This window comes from Monodon monoceros, unplaced genomic scaffold, assembly GCF_005190385.1.
Source record: "Monodon monoceros isolate NGI ecotype Baffin Bay Population unplaced genomic scaffold, NGI_Narwhal_1 Super_Scaffold_13, whole genome shotgun sequence".
Classification (NCBI taxonomy): Eukaryota; Metazoa; Chordata; class Mammalia; order Artiodactyla; family Monodontidae; genus Monodon; species Monodon monoceros.
The window spans coordinates 24,331,784-24,349,087 of NW_021703769.1; the positions used below are offsets into that span (position 1 = coordinate 24,331,784).

General features: G+C 51.8%; 1 protein-coding gene across 3 annotated transcripts; it reads left to right on the top strand.

Moving 5' to 3' along the window:
- Positions 1-470: 470 nt before the first annotated feature.
- On the top strand, positions 471-16,960 carry AHCY (adenosylhomocysteinase). 3 transcript variants are annotated; one of them, XM_029221425.1, is made up of 11 exons: positions 512-614; positions 3,018-3,046; positions 5,903-6,093; positions 7,468-7,543; positions 9,228-9,377; positions 10,467-10,579; positions 11,053-11,260; positions 11,352-11,439; positions 11,540-11,657; positions 12,455-12,649; positions 16,072-16,956. In XM_029221425.1, exons 3-11 carry the CDS (start codon positions 5,959-5,961, stop codon positions 16,201-16,203), a joined length of 1,215 nt encoding a protein of 404 aa, XP_029077258.1. In that variant the 5' UTR covers positions 512-614; positions 3,018-3,046; positions 5,903-5,958; the 3' UTR covers positions 16,204-16,956. The 3 variants fall into 3 exon arrangements, with proteins under 3 accessions (XP_029077256.1, XP_029077258.1, XP_029077257.1); XM_029221424.1 differs by having other exon boundaries at positions 542-614; positions 3,018-3,082; XM_029221423.1 differs by lacking the exon at positions 3,018-3,046 and having other exon boundaries at positions 471-614; positions 16,072-16,960.
- The last annotated feature ends 344 nt before the right edge of the window (positions 16,961-17,304 follow it).

Here is a 17,304-nt window from a genome sequence, read left to right on the forward strand (position 1 = left end):
TGATTTATACATATGTAGTAAAAGTATAAACACGCACACAAATTTAACTAAACTCAGGATAGTGGGAGGAGGGTGGAAGGTCTAGGATGTGCTAGGAACTTGACATATTGCAACTTAGAATCTGTATGGTAGGTATCATTCTGCCCACTTTACTGAAGAAGAAACTGAGGTTCGGGTAAGTGAACTGGTTGGAACTTCAGTTTCACCCGGTTCTGACATCAGTGTTACTGGTTGAACGAATGAAAGAAAGAACAGCCTCGAGTTAGTTCTCAGGCCTATCCCCATCTCCCTTCGCTACCCAGGGCGGGAGGTGGAAGGACCGCATGGGAAAAAAACTGCGCTCAGCAGGGACCAAAGTTCACTCCGGCCCCGCCCCCGTGCGTTTGCCCCGCCCCTGTGCGTTTGCCCCGCCCCTATGGCTCAGATCCAGCGGGACTCATGAATATGCAAGCCAGGGGAAGATATTTAAAGGCGTCGGCGCCACGCGCAGGTCCCTACCCGGCGCCGCCTGCCCCGCTCCAGTCCCCACCCCGCGGCTCGGCACCCTTCGCTCGTATCCATCACTCCGTGCGGAAACGCCGCCGGCATGTCGGACAAGCTGCCTTACAAAGTCGGTGAGTTCCAGGACGTGCAGTCGGCCACGTCTGCCCCGCCTCCGCTGGGGGCCTGTTGGGGCGGCTGCCGCGGAGCCGACCCGCGGTGCTCAGAAGGACCCCCTTGAATCGCCGGCACAGCGCGGTCTTCGCCGCGCGAGGCCATCTGGGGGTTGGAGTTCTCCCACCGCCGCGAGCGGGTCTTCGGGCGCGGCCGCGGACTAAGCGTCCCGGCGTGCCCCGCGAGGCCGGTGCAGCAGCGAGGCCCGCGGAGCAGCGAACTGGCGGCGTGTTCCGCCAGAGCCGCCTGGGGCAGGCGGGCAGCGGGCACCTGGCCACGGCCTGGGACCAGTGGCACCTGCTGGGACCTACACTAGGGGGCCTGGATCCTGCCTCCAGGGCCCGGACCGGCTCCTTGGCTACCTTGGTGGTCCCGGGCAAGTGCCCACCCTCTCTGGGCCTCCTACAGGGAAGGCGAGGGCACTGGGGCCCCGAAGGGCACGTGGGGAGAGGCCTGGAGACTGAGCCTGAGGCCGGGCTAGTCCACTTACCAGGGACTTTGGGCTTGTTACTCAACCTCTTGGGGTCACCCACCTGGCCAGAAGGTACAGTCATACAGAGAATCTTGAAGAAATTTTGGAGTGGTTAGAAAAATTCTTCCTGCTGTTCTATGGATTGAAGCTGATACACTGATAGTTAACGTTTATTGGGCGTTTACTATGGAATGGGCATTGCCTTCTACGTTTATTATAGATTAATTCATTTTATTCTAATGGGTTTTTAGGGAAGAGACTATTACTTTCTCATCTTATGATGGGTTTACTGAAACCCAGGAAAAAAGGTAACTTGCCCACATTTTTACAGCTGGGAGGTGGTGGAGCAGGACATGAACCCAGGCTGTGCCCACCTTTTCACCACTGTATATAAGTGAACACATTTGGAATAAGCCTAATGACCTTTCAGCAAAAACCAGTTCAGCCTGGCTAGCAATTTTTAAAGTAAATTCAAGACACCATTCAACCTGGAGAAAAGCATCATTCATGGAGCACTTGCTATGTATCTGGGGATTTACATTTGTTTACAGAATGATCTTTAGAGGTGGACTTTATCTCATGATACAGAGGAAGAAACTGAAGCCCTAACAGGAAGTGACTTGCAAAGACTGTGGAAAATAACAACCTGTCAATAGTAGTTTATCAAGTAGCAGGCCAGAGAAGGTTATTGTCCCTATTGTGTGGATGAAACTGAAGCCCAGAAAGACTAAGTCAAGGTCCAGTGGCAGAACTGGAATGGGGACATGTTACACTGTGGAGAGTTGGATGGGTTAGGGTTGAGGGCTTTGGGTTGTGTGGCAGCAGATAAGGTTGCATTTGGAAGTGGAGAAGCTTGGCTAGGTAGGGTTGGAGGAAGGACGCCTCCATCAGGGAGGGCACAGTGTGCCCGACCTTGCCCATATGGCATCTTCTTTAATCCTCAGGGCTCATAGAAGGTTAGGGATGATTATTCCCACTTTACAGATGAAGAAACTGAGGCTCAGAGAGGGTTTTGCTATTACGCCTCTTAGCTTGTCCTGGGACAGGTGTTACTGCAACCTCTGCAAGTCCTCAGCTCTCCTGGGCACCAAAACCCCCAGAGCTTAGAGTGCCAGACCCTCCTGTGCCCTTGGAGCTGAGGGACCCACGAAAACACCAGGGCTGACACAGCTGTCCTGAGGGCAGTGAAAGAGTTCTTTCTGGCTAGAGGGACAGGTGGTGGCAGAGGGGGTGAAGCTTACGATAGGACAGGAACCATTGTCCACTACTGCTGTGCGCCTCCCAGGAGCCTCTGGCTCTAGCCCTCTCTGGCCACCAGTCCTGCCTCTGCCATTGACTGGCTGTGGAACCTGGGGCAAACCCTTCTCTGAGCCTTTCCTCATTGGTGAATGCTGGGAGTTGGACTAGGTTCAGATTTGTTTCTTGTTTGCTAACCCTGTCTCGTGCCAGCCCCTTTCGTGGACCTTCTCTCATTCAGTCCTAACAACAGGTGTGGTTGGTAAACATTTGTGGACCCCTTCTCTGTGCCAGGCCCAGCTGGGCACTAGAGGTACAAGGGTGACTCAAGGATGAGGGTGGGACAGACATGCATACGGATAATATAGTAGTATTGTCTCCATTTTATAAGTGAGGAGATCTGCCCAATTCTCTGTCTCCGTGGCCACCACCCCAGTCCTGGTCTCCCTCCTCAAAGGTCTCCCCGGGTCTCTTGCTCCACAGATACATGCAGCAACCAAAGAGGGCTTTTCGGAAGACAAGTCTGGTCATGATACTCCCCTTAAAACTCTATAGGAATAAAGTCCTGATTCATCATCTTACTCCCTCTACTAGAGTCACCCTGGCACACTCTGTTCCTCCAGCAACAATATACCAAGTTCTTTCCTGTTTCCAGGTTTTTGTTGAGCCCCTGCTGTGTGCCAGGTACTGTATCAGGTGCTCGGGGAGGAGCCTTCCAGGGTAAGAGAGCTGCTTGGTTAAAGCCCTGAGGTGGGAATGAGTTTAGCTCACCCAGAGGTTCATGTGGTTAAGCAACTAGAGGGGGGGAGAAGAGGGTGGAGAGATGGGGGAGAAGGGTAGGCAGTCACCTGGGTAGGACCCTAAAGCCACGTGATGGGTTAGGATTTTATTCATGGTTAAGCGGAAGCCATTGGATGTTGGCTTGTTTTTTACTTGAGCAGAAGAATGGAGGTGATATATTTTAAAATTGAAAAGTTTGTTTCTCTGACTTCTGTGGGGAGAATAGTACGTGGGAGCAGGGAGACCAGTGAGGAGGTGGCTTCAGTGATCTAAGGTGATGAGATGCTATTGGATTGCTTGTATTTGGGATGTTGAGCCAACAGTGTGCTGATGGGTTGAAAGGGGGTGCAAGGGAGAAAGAGAAATCAAGAAATCGTAAGTTTTGGGCTGGAGCAGCTGGTCGAATGGTGGTTTCATTTCCTAAAATGGGAAGATTTGGGGAGTGACAAGTTTGGGGGTGAGGGCAAGGAGTCACGAGGGCTCAAACTTGACACATAATCTAGTTGGGCATCCAAATTGAGATGCTGAGTAGGCAGTTGGATTATATGAGTCTCAAGTTCAGGGGAGAAGATTGGGCTGGAGATGAATGTGTGGGAGACATTTCCATAGAAAAGGTATTTCAAGCCATAAAATGGGATGAGCTCATCTGGTAGGAGAGAAGAGGGAGACGATGAATCCCTGAGGGCTTCTAAACTTTAGAGTCTGTAACAGGAAGAGGAGCCAGGAAGGTGGTAGGGAAGCCATGGAAAGACAGGCGTAGAAGCCAAGCAAAGAAAGGGTTTCAGAAGGAGAGAGTACTTAGTGCTATTCGTGCTGCAGGGAGAAACATGAACATAGGTAATTGACCATTAGTTATGGGGATTAGGCCTTACAGAGACCTTGAGAAGAGCAGTTTTAGTGGAGTAGTGAAGTCATCAAGGAGGTAAAACAATACAGGATCAGACCCCACAGAGCAGAGACAGCTCTGTCTGTTGTAACAAAGGAATGCCTGGTCCGTAACTACATGTGAGGAGGACTAGTGGATTCCCTGGAGGAAGAGTGGCATTGTTCTGAATTCTTCTCGATGAATTGTGAAGTGTCCCTTGAGATTTGTGGTCTTAATAAATGAAACTCTTGGTGTGGTCATCATTTTCCTCCTGCTGGGCTCAATGACGTGGGTGCAGTGGAGGGCTGGGTTTAACCAGGGTGGGAGTTTTGCTGAGGAGTTCTCAGAGAACAAGAGGGTGGAAGGGACAGTGGAATCTAAATTGTGGACCATGTTGAGAACATGAAGGGTGCAGTGAGGGACAGTGATAATTGGTAGGATAAACGGATTAAAGGTTCTGACCTGACCCGTTGCAGCTTTATTGGAGTTTGGGCTCTAGACAGAGAGTTTTGGAAAGATGGGACATGGCCAGAGTCGGTTGCTTGAAATCAAGATTTCCAAGGGAGAGTATCATGGGTGATGGCCTGCCAAAGTGGGCAGGGGTGGAGTGGGTGTGTGCTGAGGCACAGTGGGAGTAGTCCCTCCCATGGGGGGGTATATTTCATCTGTGAAGTTGTTTAGATGTACAGTAGGAAGCAGAGTGACTTAGTTGGTTTTATTATTTCTTACTAAATTCTCTATAGTCCTTTCCCTCCCACCCACCACCCCTTTTGGGTGATTGGCAGGATCTAAGCTCCCCTAAAGATAAAAATCACGAGGAGTTCCACGCCCCATCCTAGACCTACTGAATTTGATTCCCCAGGGGAGACTTGTAAGCATGCCAGATGACCCTTATCAGGGAAGTTTGCAAACACTGACCTAGAGAATGGGCTAGTGTGGCAGGGGAGGGAGAGTGGGATTATAAGGGAGAGGAGTAGTATTCATTGTACTGTGCCATTTTATATAAGGGACTTGAGCGTCTGAGAATTTTGGTGTCCACAGGCATTCCCAGAACCAATCCGCTGTAGAGACCAAGGGATGACTAATAACATCGAAGCCAGAGAATGTAGATTAGTGTCAAAGTCACAATGATCATGCTAACTGAACCCCAAACTCAGCCGTTAATCCACCAGTTACAGGCAGGGCGGGCCTGGGTAGGTCTCTATGTGGAAGAACACACTTCCTGCAGGTAGGTTGGCTGCTGCTTGCTTGCAAAAGAAGGGAGACCTGAACTGCACATGCCCAGTTTATTCCTCCTAAGTTTACTAGACAAGTCACTCCACTTCCCCTGGGGCAGAGAGAGGCCCAGAGTGTTAGTTACACAGATGAGTTCCCTCCATGTGGAGAGAAACATTAGGACTGGAGAAGCATTTTTATATCTTCAAGGAGATCAAGGAGCTGTGCCGAGTCCAAGGTGTTAGATTATATCATTTATGAGTGCTGAAGTCACCAAGAGTGATGACTAGGAATGTGGAGAGCCAGGAGCTAAAATCTTTAGGGAATGAGGACGTTGGTAGGTGGCAGCAGAAAGGGTAGCAGGAGGTGTATATAGGCCGATAGCTATTTTTCAAGGGGGCCCTTACCTGTGTTGTAATATTTATGGTCCTGTGTGCTTCTTTGATTAAATGTGCTCTCCCACAAGGCTGTAAGTAAGCTGTGGTTACTGGCAGGGACCATGTCTTTCTTTTTTGACTGCCCTGGCTCCATAAATCCCTGTTGCATGAGTGAGAGAGTGCAGTGACCAGATTACCCAGTCTAGTGCTTCGAGCCCGCAAGTGGATGAGTGCTGAGTGGCGGTGCTTTGTGGTTCGTGGGATGAGGTGGCTCACGAACTCCCATCCATCCTGCCCCTACAGCTGACATCGGCCTGGCCGCCTGGGGGCGCAAGGCCCTGGACCTCGCAGAGAATGAGATGCCGGGCCTGATGCGCATGCGGGAGATGTACTCGGCCTCCAAACCACTGAAGGGCGCCCGCATTGCCGGCTGCCTGCACATGACCGTGGAGACAGCTGTCCTCATTGAGACCCTCGTTGCCCTGGGTGCTGAGGTGAGGCCCGCAGCAGCAGTTCTTGTGCAGTGGGGAACTCCAGTCTTGTGCCCCCTCAGGCCCAGCAGGGGGGTCCAGCTACAGCCTTGTCACAGTGCCCCCTCACCTCCATTTGTCGTGACTGCTCTGCAGATTTTCTCTCCCTGGGAAGACGGTGTCTGACTGCCCTCAGTTCACATTCTCCTGACTGGGGAGCTCTGATAGGAAAAACTCAAGCCCGGCGTCCTACTGAGTCGTCTAAGGACTGGCTCTCCTAGGCCTTCCTGGGGTCATGTGCCTGCCCTTGGCCAATCATGGCTGCTGGAAGGATGGCGCACTCTGATTGGTTCAGCCTGGGTTATGTGTACCAATGATTGCAGCTCTTCCAACTTCTCTGGGGGCAAGATGTTTCCCAAAGCAGGGGGCAGGGCAGAGCAGCAAAAGTCAGTTACAGGGCTTCCCTGGTGGCGCAGTGGTTGAGAGTCCGCCTGCCAATGCAGGGGACACGGGTTCGTGCCCCGGCCCGGGAAGATCCCACATGCCGCGGAGCGGCTGGGCCCGTGAGCCATGGCCGCTGAGCCTGCGCGTCCGGAGCCTGTGCTCCGCAACGGGAGAGGCCACAACAGTGAGAGGCCCGCGTACCGCAAAAAAAAAAAAAAAAAAGTCAGCTACAGAACACACCAGGGTTCAGTCCTTTTACCTCTTCTTTCTTTTCTATACTCACACTCTTGGCAATCTGATTTTATGGCTTTAAATACTGTCTATATGGTGATGACGCCCAGTTATATGTACTAGCCTGGACTTCTCCCTGGAACTCCAGACTTGTACACCCAGCAGCCGAGGTATCACCTCCACTTGGAGATCAGCTTGACCTCTCAGTCTCAACATGTGCAAAGGAACGCATGATTTCCTTCTCTTCTTGGAGGCTTCCCCGTGTAGGCAGATGCAGACTTCAGCCTTACAGACCCTCTCAGTTCAGAACCTGGGGTCGTCCCTGACTCCTCTTGCTCTCTTACTCCAACAACGAACCCTGCAGCAAATCCTGTCAGCTCAGCCCTCAAAGTACACGCATCATCACCTCCGCTGCTAGAGGTGCATTTCTTGTCTGAACTCTAACAACAGCTTCTGCCCTTGTCTCCTTGCTTCCGTGTGGAGCCTTTTCCCTTCCACACAGCAGAGCCATGTTTTAACGTAAGTTGGGTCTTGTCAGTGCTCTGGCTCCCATCCACTCCCATCCACTGGTTGCCACTTGCAACCCAGCCTGAGGTTGCAGAACTGGCTGGATGTAGATCCCGAGCCTCTCGGCCCTAGCTCCAGGGCGCTTTCTTATCCCTGTCCAGTGACCTTGGTCTTCTGAACTGTCTGTGACCAGCCCTGTTTTGCTGGCTCTTTCAGGTGCGGTGGTCCAGCTGCAATATATTCTCCACCCAGGACCATGCAGCAGCTGCCATTGCCAAGGCTGGCATTCCAGGTGAGGCCAGCTTGCTGCCGGGGGATGCAGGAATGCATGAAGTGGCTCTGCTTTTCCCTGATGGCTTCACTGACACTTACTGCTACAGACTTCCCTGCGGTAGAGGAGAGGAGTCATGGCCACAGAATCCTAGCCTAGTGACCCATTGGAAAGAACTGTTTTGTCCAACTGTCATCTAAAACCCTATTGAAGGCACTTACTTGCCCAGTTCAAGTCATGTGATCAGGAAGGGTGGGATCTAATGATTGGAAACCACATGATGTTGAAGAGGGGAAATCCTTTAAAGGAATGATGGGGGTCTGTTTCCGAAAGAATCAGGGAGGGATACTGGGCATGAAAAAGTCCCAGAGGTCCATTGCATAGTATCTGATGGTCTAGGGCGCTGGGGAAATACCAGGACCAAAGAGGAAAGACTTTCTTACAAGCTGCTGGGGAAGTAGACACAAGTCTGCCTGGGCTTGAGGAGGGCCGTGGCTAGCTCTGGTGATGATGAGACAGGACATTCACAGTTCCTTCTAACCAGCCACAGGTGGAGAGTAAGAGTGGGGGAGGACCTCTCCAGAGACTGACCAAGGCTGGATCGGCCTGTCCCCAACTCCTCAGCCTAGTTTGGGCTCCACGGCCCTTTTCTGGGAAAGGTTTTGTTTTTAATACCATTGTCTGCCCCAGTTTGGGGGAGGGGAAGCTGGCCCTGCTTTGGCAGGTATCCTTTGCTCACAGGAGGTTCATGGGAGCCCCACACCTGTGTCGCAGTTGTCTCATATGATGGGAGGAGCCTGGGCTGGCAGTCAGGAGCCCTGGCTTCTTTTTTTTTGGCTGCGCCATGCAGCTTGCGAGATCTTAATTCCCTGACCCTAGGGGCCCAGGGATCAAACCTGGGCCCCTAGCAGTGGAAGTGCAGAGTCCTAACCACTGGTCTGCCCTCGAATTCCCAGGAGCCCTGGGTTCTGATGCCTGCTTAGGAATGCCATGCTGAGTGATCTGGGCACATCTTAGCCCCTCTCTGGGCATCTGTAAGTGATGATGATGGTAATGGCTGCCTCACAGGGTTTCTGTGAGGAAAAATGAGATGGGGTATGAAGCAGTTAGAGTAATGCCTGGCACAGAGAAAGTGCTCCATACATGGTAGCTGCTGTTAGTAGTTTTTGGCCAGACTTTGCCTAGGGTAACCTACCACAGAGGCTGCTGGCCCATCAAGTCCTTTCAGTGCATAATGAATCTTGGATCTTGTCTCGCTTGGGTCCACCTGAGTGTGGCTTCCTGCCCCTGTGCACCTCCATCCTAGCAGTAGGCATTGTGGGTAGGAGCCCTGGTCACTGGGTTGGGGGCCCAGACAGAAGAGGTAGGAAAGGAAATAATTATTTCCAGATACCTATATATGGGGGGTGGGTGTCTGTACTTGGCCTCTGTCTCATAATCCATACTATTATAGATGAGGAAACTGAGGCTCAGAGAGGTGAAGTGATTTTCCCAAAGTCACACAGCTGGTGAGTGCAGAACCAGGATTTGCACTCAGATTTCTCTGGCTCCAAGTTGTGTTCTTACCATTGCTGAGTCCTCAGAGGTGCTAGAGGTGGCAGGGGATGGGAATTAAGAAGGAGATAGTATTGGCTCTATCCAGGTGGGTCCCTGGAGCAAGTGCCAGTGGGGAGGGCCAGGCCCTGATGTGCCACTCACTCTCCAGTGTACGCCTGGAAGGGTGAAACGGACGAGGAATATCTGTGGTGCATTGAGCAGACGCTGTACTTCAAGGACGGGCCCCTCAACATGATTCTGGACGATGGTGGTGACCTCACCAACCTCATCCACACCAAGTACCCACAGCTCCTGTCAGGTGAGTAGGATGGGTGGGTGGGCTGGGTGCTAGTGGTTTAAACGGGGCCTGCTTGCCCGCATGAAATCAGCAGGCCTGGCAGGACTCCCAGTGCCTCGAGCAGCAGATTCTGTGGAAGATGGGAGAACAGCAGGCTCCTGTAGGCGTGCTGGAGCCTGGCTTCAGGGCTGGGTGGCTAGGGGAGGCCTGGCTGGCCCAAGGGCATGCCAAGGCCAGGGCTGAGAATAGCTGGGAAGGCGTCAGCTTTGTTAAAAGCAGGTGGGGAGGAAAGTGGGGTAGTGTAGTGAGTGCAAAGGCCCTGAGGCAGGAATGGATAGACCATTCATGAAACAGAAAGTTAGCCAGCATGGCAGCTTCCTTCACTGGGGAGAATTGCAGGTTGTGGCTGGAGCTTTAGTGAAGATCAGATGTGTAAAGACTTAATAGAATAGACTGAGAAAAGAGTTTGGCTTGATCCTGAGAGTAAAGGGAAGTAATTGGATGGTACTGAAAAGACTTCCCTGCAAATGTACATGTTAAAAATGGCTGCTGTGGGCTCCCCTGGTGGCGCAGTGGTTGCGAGTCCACCTGCCGATGCAGGGGACACGGGTTCGTGCCCCGGTCTGGGAGGATCCCACATGCTGCGGAGCGGCTGGGCCCGTGAGCCATGGCCGCTGAGCCTGCGCGTCCGGAGCCTGTGCTCCGCAACGGGAGAGGCCACAACAGTGAGAGGCCTGCGTACAGCAAAAAAAAATGGCTGCTGTTTAGAGGATGAGTTGTGGCTGGGACGGGCAAGTGACAATGGTGGCAGGGACTAGGGCAGTGACAGTGCAAGTGGAGAGTTCGGGAGTTGTTGGGAGGTAGAATCATTAGGCCTGGTGATGGTAGTGGCTCCTCCCTCATGCTGGCCTAGGTGATTAGGTGGGCTGTGGTGTCCGTTACAGAGATAGGAACCCAGAAGGAGGAGCGGCTTTAGGAGGCAAAGGTAAGGAATTTGGGTGAGTTCAGTTGTGGGCTCTCTGAGGCTCTTGGAGTTTCATCTCAGAGGCCACCCTGTCCCTTGGGCCACTCCTTCCTGGCCTGAAATTCATCCCCTCCTCTCTTGTTCAGGCATCCGAGGCATCTCCGAAGAGACCACAACGGGAGTCCACAACCTGTACAAGATGATGGCCAGCGGGATCCTGAAGGTGCCTGCCATCAATGTCAACGACTCTGTCACCAAGGTGAGCCTGTGGGGCAGTGATGGCTCCAGCTGTTGGTTCCCAGAGCAGCTCAGGAGTAGGCCCTGCAGAAAGTCCCCTGGGAAGGCTGCAGGCTAGGGGCTTAGCCCTCATTTGAGGGGGGAAAGGGGTTGTAGACTTAGGGTCATGAGGCAAAGCATTAAAGGCATTAAAGAGGCAAATAACTGTGCAGTGAGCCTCAGAGCTGGGCATCAAGAGGTTTAACGTGAAGCAGATTCTTTGACCGGACAATCTCTCATAGTTGATCCGCAGGAAGCCTTCTGGACTGGCAGAGAAAGGCCAGGGAGAAAGTCGTGGGACTGAGCCGGGCAAGGGGCACATGAGCACATTAGCTGGTGGGGAGAAGTCCCAGGAGGTGATCAGCCCAAGGCCCACCAGGCTGAGATGTTGAGAGCGGGTCTGAGGCCCCAGGGCCTCGCCTGCCCCCGTAGCCGCCTTGCCCCCTCTCCTTTCAGAGCAAGTTTGACAACCTCTATGGCTGCCGGGAGTCCCTCATAGATGGCATCAAGCGGGCCACGGACGTGATGATTGCGGGCAAGGTGGCGGTGGTAGCGGGCTATGGCGACGTGGGCAAGGGCTGTGCCCAGGCCCTCAGGGGCTTCGGGGCCCGTGTCATCATCACGGAGATCGACCCCATCAATGCGCTTCAGGCTGCCATGGAGGGTATGATAGGGTGAAGGTTGGTTGTCAGCCACTGGGGCCAGAGCGGGGGCAAGGCCACCCTGGATGACGCACAGACACTGTCTCTACACAGGCTATGAGGTGACCATCATGGATGAGGCCTGTCAGGAGGGCAATATCTTTGTCACCACCACGGGCTGTATCGACATCATCCTCGGCCGGTAGGCGCCAGGCAGGGGGTCCCAGGGAGTGAAGGAGGGGGCAGGCTTGTGGCTGCTTTTGGTCCCTGACAGTCTGTCACAGGCTGGGGCTCCTCCACAGGCACTTTGAACAGATGAAAGATGACGCCATTGTGTGTAACATCGGACACTTTGACGTGGAGATTGACGTCAAGTGGCTGAACGAGAACGCTGTGGAGAAGGTGAACATCAAGCCCCAGGTGAGAAGCCCCAGCCCTGCCAGCAGGCTTGGTGGATGGAGCACCGAGGGGGCGTCGTGGGCTGGCCGTCCAGGAAGTCGGATGAGGAGGCTCTGGCAACCTGGGCAGTGGGATGGGCGGAAGAGGGACTGGTTTCAGGGCTGCTTAAACTGGAATCTTGGAGTGAGGCCAAGGCATCCCCATTTTTAAAGGTCCCAAGATGGTTCTGATATGCAGCCAAGGTTGAGTACCACTGCATTCAGCTTGTTACTAGGCATGGTGATTGAGAACGTGGCATCTGTCCTCAGACTGTCCAGGCTCATGTTGCAGCCACTGTGTAATGTGTGGCTCTGGACAAAGAACTTAACCCTTTAGACTTCAGTTTCTTTATCTGTGGAATGGGGATAATAGCAGTACTTAATTTACAGGGCTGTTAGTAGGATTAAATGTGATAATTTTATACATATATTGTGTATATATGTATACATGGTTATATGTATGTTCTTAGCCCAGGGCATGTGCCAATAATAGTAACATTAGCTAATACGTAGTACTTAAACTAAGTGCCTTGTACACGTCAGCTCTTTAAATTCTCACAGACCTATGAGGTCTGCCGCTCAGGGTTGCATAACAAATCCTGGCTCTTATTAATTGTGTGTGCCAGGCCCTGTGCTGGAGGTTGTTCTGGGGCAGTCCAGGCCCTTTGTGGGCCCTGCTGGAGGTCGGGAGGCCTGCTGGACAGGAGGGTAGGATGAGGACAGGGGTGGACACTGGGAGCTGTGCCCACCAGCCCTTACCGCTGTGCTGCCCACTTGTAGGTGGACCGCTACTTGTTGAAGAATGGGCGCCGCATCATCCTGCTGGCCGAGGGCCGGCTGGTCAACCTGGGCTGCGCCATGGGCCACCCCAGCTTCGTGATGAGCAACTCCTTCACCAACCAGGTGCTGGCGCAGATTGAGCTGTGGACCCACCCAGACAAGTATCCCGTCGGGGTCCACTTCCTGCCCAAGAAGGTGGGTTCCTACCTCCACCCCTGGCCAAGGGTCATGTGTCCAGCCCTGGGCTCTCCATGCGGGCCTTGCCAGAGTTCATACAGTACTCGCCTCTCTACTCTCTTGAAGATCTTCATAGGGTCCTCCGCAGGGCAGAAATCATTCTCTCCATTTAACAGAGGAGGAATATTGGGGCCCAAATCAGGGAATTAACTCCCAGAGTGGCAGGGCTGGGTGGTGAGAGGAGCATGGGCTTTGGAGTGAGACACACCCAGGTTTGAATCTCACCCTTACCACTTAGAGGCTGTGTAACTGTGCCTCCATTTCCTTACCTGTAAAACGAAGGTGATAGTACCTCCTTAAGGATTGTGAGGATTTCCTTAGATCACAGGTCACAAACCCACATGCCCACAGGGATTGGGCAGGTAAATGGGCTGGGTGGGAACTGACCAAAGAGCACGTGCCCCAGTTGAAGAGGTTGGCTGCCTGTCAGCAACCTGGACCCACTGGACCAGGGCTCCTGACGTTTCAAAGGAAGCTAGATATGAGTATATTTATGTGAAATATTCAGCTTTTAAATATAACCAGGTTGTTTAACTTGGACGTGTTTGTAAGCCGAATGCAGCCTACAGGCTGCGTGATCGTGGCCTTGGAATGGGATGATGCCACTAACACACTGAGCATGGCACCTGACGTGTTGTGAGTGTGTGGTCAGATTAACCATGACAATGAGGTCGTCTGACGTCAAATCCAGTGCTTGTCCTAACACCCCCTGCCTCCGCCCTCTCCCACAGATCAGAACACTATGTTTTAGTCCTGGCTTTTTTTTTTTGCCAGTGTCATGGGTGAACTTGGCTTTGCTACTTTGCCTGACTGGGCCTCAGTTTCCCTCTCAGCTAAATGGTAAGAGTAGCTCTTGCTTCCAGCCCTTGGCTGCTGGAGAGGCTGCGGTGGAGTCTTCATACCACTCCTCCCACCCTTTGAAAAGCTGGTCTGCCAACTGATGAGAAGCAGGAAGAGGCTGGGTTGTCTGCCCCCGAGCCAGCCAACTCCTTTCCCCCTAGTCTTCCTCAGGCACTGTCTTGCCTGACCAGGTGTTTTACCTGTAAGGGCCTCAAGGGGCTGTCCTGTCCTGGGCAGCCTGCCAGGTCCCCATGCTGGTTGTGCGGTTAAAAAAGTCTCATTCGACCCCTCATCTGATCTCAGTTGGAGGAAATATGACTGTGAATATAGTGAGAGATTGGGCAGGCCTTTAAAATGAGGCTGGGGTTGGAAGTGAGAAGGCAAAGAGCTCACCTCCTACCCCAGCACCTGGCCCCATCCCGTCTTCTTCCTTCATCACTGCCAAGATACGGGTTGGGGACAGGCTTCACATCTCACATGCGAGATGTGGGAGAGGGATTATGTACCTTGGTTAACAATGACAGAGAGAGCAGCCACCATTTCTTAAGGTACTTGCACCAAGTGCTCTTGAATATCACTGATCTCTGTACCAGCTCTGAGAGACCCAGCCTACAGAAGAAGAAACTAAGCTTCAGAGGGTGACTTGCCTCCACAGCTGCAAAGTATTGGGCCAAGAGTACGTCCCACCCCTGCCTGTCCAAGTTGTTAACCGTTATGTCCTCCTGGGTACGGGGAGCAGGGAGAAGGAAGGGTGTTCTCGGCTAGGCCAGGCCCAGAGAAGGGAGAATTCATTGTGTCCTCTGGGCACTGGAGACCTTCATTCTGCCTCCAGAGCTGACGTGGACTTAGGACTTAGGGCTGGGCTCTGCTCCTGCCTTTGCCTGCCTCTCCCCAGTTTCTTCATTTGTTAAATAGAAGAATAAACCCTGGCCTCCTTCTTAAGGGTGTTTGTGAGCCTCTAATGAGACCGTGAGTGTGAAACCACTTGGGAATGTAAAGCTGTCTGGGCTGGGCTGTGGTTAAAGGCTATTGTGCCATTATGGGATGGGACTTGGGGGTAGAAAGAGGCCCCACCCGGAGCTGGGTGCTGAGAAAGTGAGAGCCCCGCTTAGGGTTGATCCTTCTCTAAGTACAGCCACTTGCCCTTCTTCTCAGGCCCACTTTATGCATTTCAGCACTGGTCAGACTTAGAAATAGGCCTTATCTAACCCCAGCCTCTGTTCTCCTTGGTTTCTGTTCTGTCTCTTCAAAGCTGCCTTGGAGACGATAACTTGAGACAAGTTATGGGACTTTGGAGCCAGGTGGACCCTGGATTCAAATCCTAGCTCTGTCATTAACTAGCTTTGTGACCTTGGGCAAGTCATTCCACCTTTCTGAGCCTTGAGTTCCACATTTGTGAAAGGAGATGGCAATTTTTTTATTAGTCAGTATCCTTTCGGTGGCGAGTGGTAGATAGAAACCCTGTTCAAGCTGGTGTATTAGTTATCTGTTACCGTATAGCAGTTTAAATATAAAACTTACTGGCTTAAAACAATAAACATTTATTATTTCAGTTTCTGTGGGTTGAGAGTTTGAGAGCAGCTTAATTCATGAGGTTGTAGTCGAGATGTCAGCCGGGGCTGCAGTCATCTGAAGGCTTGACTGGAGCTGGAAGATCCGCTTCACATCACTGTTGGCAGGTGGTTCCTTGCCACATGAGTATCTCCATGGGGCTGCTTAAGTTTCCTCATGAGATGGCAGCTGGCCTCCCCCAGATTCAGGGGGAGAGCAAAGGAGGAAGCTGAAGTGCCTTTTAGGATCCAGTCTCTAAGTCACACACCATCACTTCTGCTTTATTCTATTCATTAGAATTGAGTCACTCAAGGGCTGAGGAATTAGGCTCCACCTCTTGAAGAAAGGAGTTTTATGAATTTATAGACAAAGATTTTAAGGACGTATTTTGGAAGGCAGCTATGCTCGCCACTGTACCACCAGTGCTAAGGATGTATTTCGAAACAAACACAACCAGTGTAATCTAAAAAGGAACCCTATTGGTTCTGTAATGGGGGAGTCTAAGATTCAGACACTGGATCCAGGGATCAGTGGCATCAGAGCTCTTTCTCTGTCTCTTGGCTCTTTTTTCCCCCTACATTCACTTCACTTGTCAAATAGACTTGCTCCTGGTGAGCAGAGACTGATAGCCTCCCTGTTTAGGAATCCTGAAAGCCCCTGTCATGAAAATATGTCCTGTCCATAGATAAATTCCAGAGAAGCATTTTGGTTAGCTGCTTAGGTTGGTGGAGGGTAAGGAAGGAGATGTAATTGATTGTCCCATTAGGGCTGCTTGGAGGGGAGGATGTAGCTTGGTCTCCCCTTGAAGAAGGGGAGCTGAGTAGCCAAAAGCCACGCTGGAGGCTGGCTGTGAGGATAGAATGAAGTAATATGCTTAACCCTCGGCAGATGCCACAACAGAGCAGTTCCTGCCTCTTCTGGCAGCTAGATGCAGGTAAGGGATCCCAGGGCATGGCACTGATTCCAGCTTTTTCTGTGTTTCTCCCCAGCTGGATGAAGCAGTCGCTGAAGCCCACCTGGGCAAGCTGAATGTGAAGCTGACCAAGCTGACTGAGAAGCAGGCCCAGTACTTGGGCATGTCCTGCGATGGCCCCTTCAAACCTGATCACTACCGCTATTGAGAACCAGGCCTGCCCTTTGCCTTCCAGCCGCTGTCCTTGCCTGGGTCCCACCTCTCCTCCCCAAGAGCAAATGGCACCACCTTTGAGATTGGTTTGATAATGTTCCCCATCAACTCCCTGGGGCTAGTCACTCAGTCTTTGGCCTCTGCTGCATCCCTCATACTGTTCCAGGTGTGGCAGGGGGAATTGAGAAGTCCTTTCTCAAGCCCTGGTCATGATAGAGGTACACGGGAGTTACCCACAGGGAGCCATGAGCTCAGGGGTTCTGGAACTGCTCACTCAGTCAGTCCTTCGTTAGGCTGGAAGTTGGCAGTGGTGTTCACAAAGCCCATGCACTTTACCATCCAGGCCCTCACTTGGCCTACGGACTTTTTATACCCATGTTCTTGGTTTACAGGTTCATTGGTTCCTCAGCCCATGACAGATGAGAAGGAGCTATGTCAAAGGGTGTGGAGGAACTGTTGGAGTTTGAATGCTCCTGAGAGCCCGGCTTAGTGCTTGGCATTCTCTTAAACCTCAGAACGATGAGGTTGGTACTTTTAGTCCCTATTTTACAGGGGTTGGAATATATTGTTAAGGGATAGCCAAGAAAGGACGAGAGAAGTGACAGCCAGAGGTTGAGAGGGGCCAGAGAAACGTAAAAATGCATTGTGACTTGATGTTCTCATCACAACTCTGGGTCAAAAAGAGATTAATTTGGTTTATAATGTTAAAAGAGAGCAAGAAGATGGGTTAATAAAAATTTTGGTGCCTAAAAGAATTTTGAGCCTTTATTTTATAGATAATCCACTGCCAACAATGTAGGGTGTAAGCCAAGGGGTAATAGTCTGATGTGCTGTAATAGTCTGCTGTGTTGCAGTGTGGGGTGACGGGCTGCAGGCACACCCTTGGGCTTGGAAGACTGGGTAAAATGAAGAGAGAACTCTTGTGTCTTCAGGTGTGTCTTTTGTAAACAGCCTGTTTTTTACCCAACCTAAGAGTCATTTAATAGGTGAGATTAACCTATTTATATTTATTGTAATCTCTGTTTGTATTTATTTCCTCTACCTTATTTTTTTCTGTTCCAATTTATAATTTTATTTTCTCCCCATTTCCACTTTG

Coding starts and splice junctions, on each gene's coding strand:
- AHCY (XM_029221423.1), top strand. CDS start 587: ATGTCGGACAAGCTGCCTTACAAAGTCG. Junction 9,378..10,466: donor GTACCCACAGCTCCTGTCAG/GTGAGTAGGATG, acceptor TCTCTTGTTCAG/GCATCCGAGGCATCTCCGAA. Junction 11,440..11,539: donor ATCGACATCATCCTCGGCCG/GTAGGCGCCAGG, acceptor GCTCCTCCACAG/GCACTTTGAACAGATGAAAG.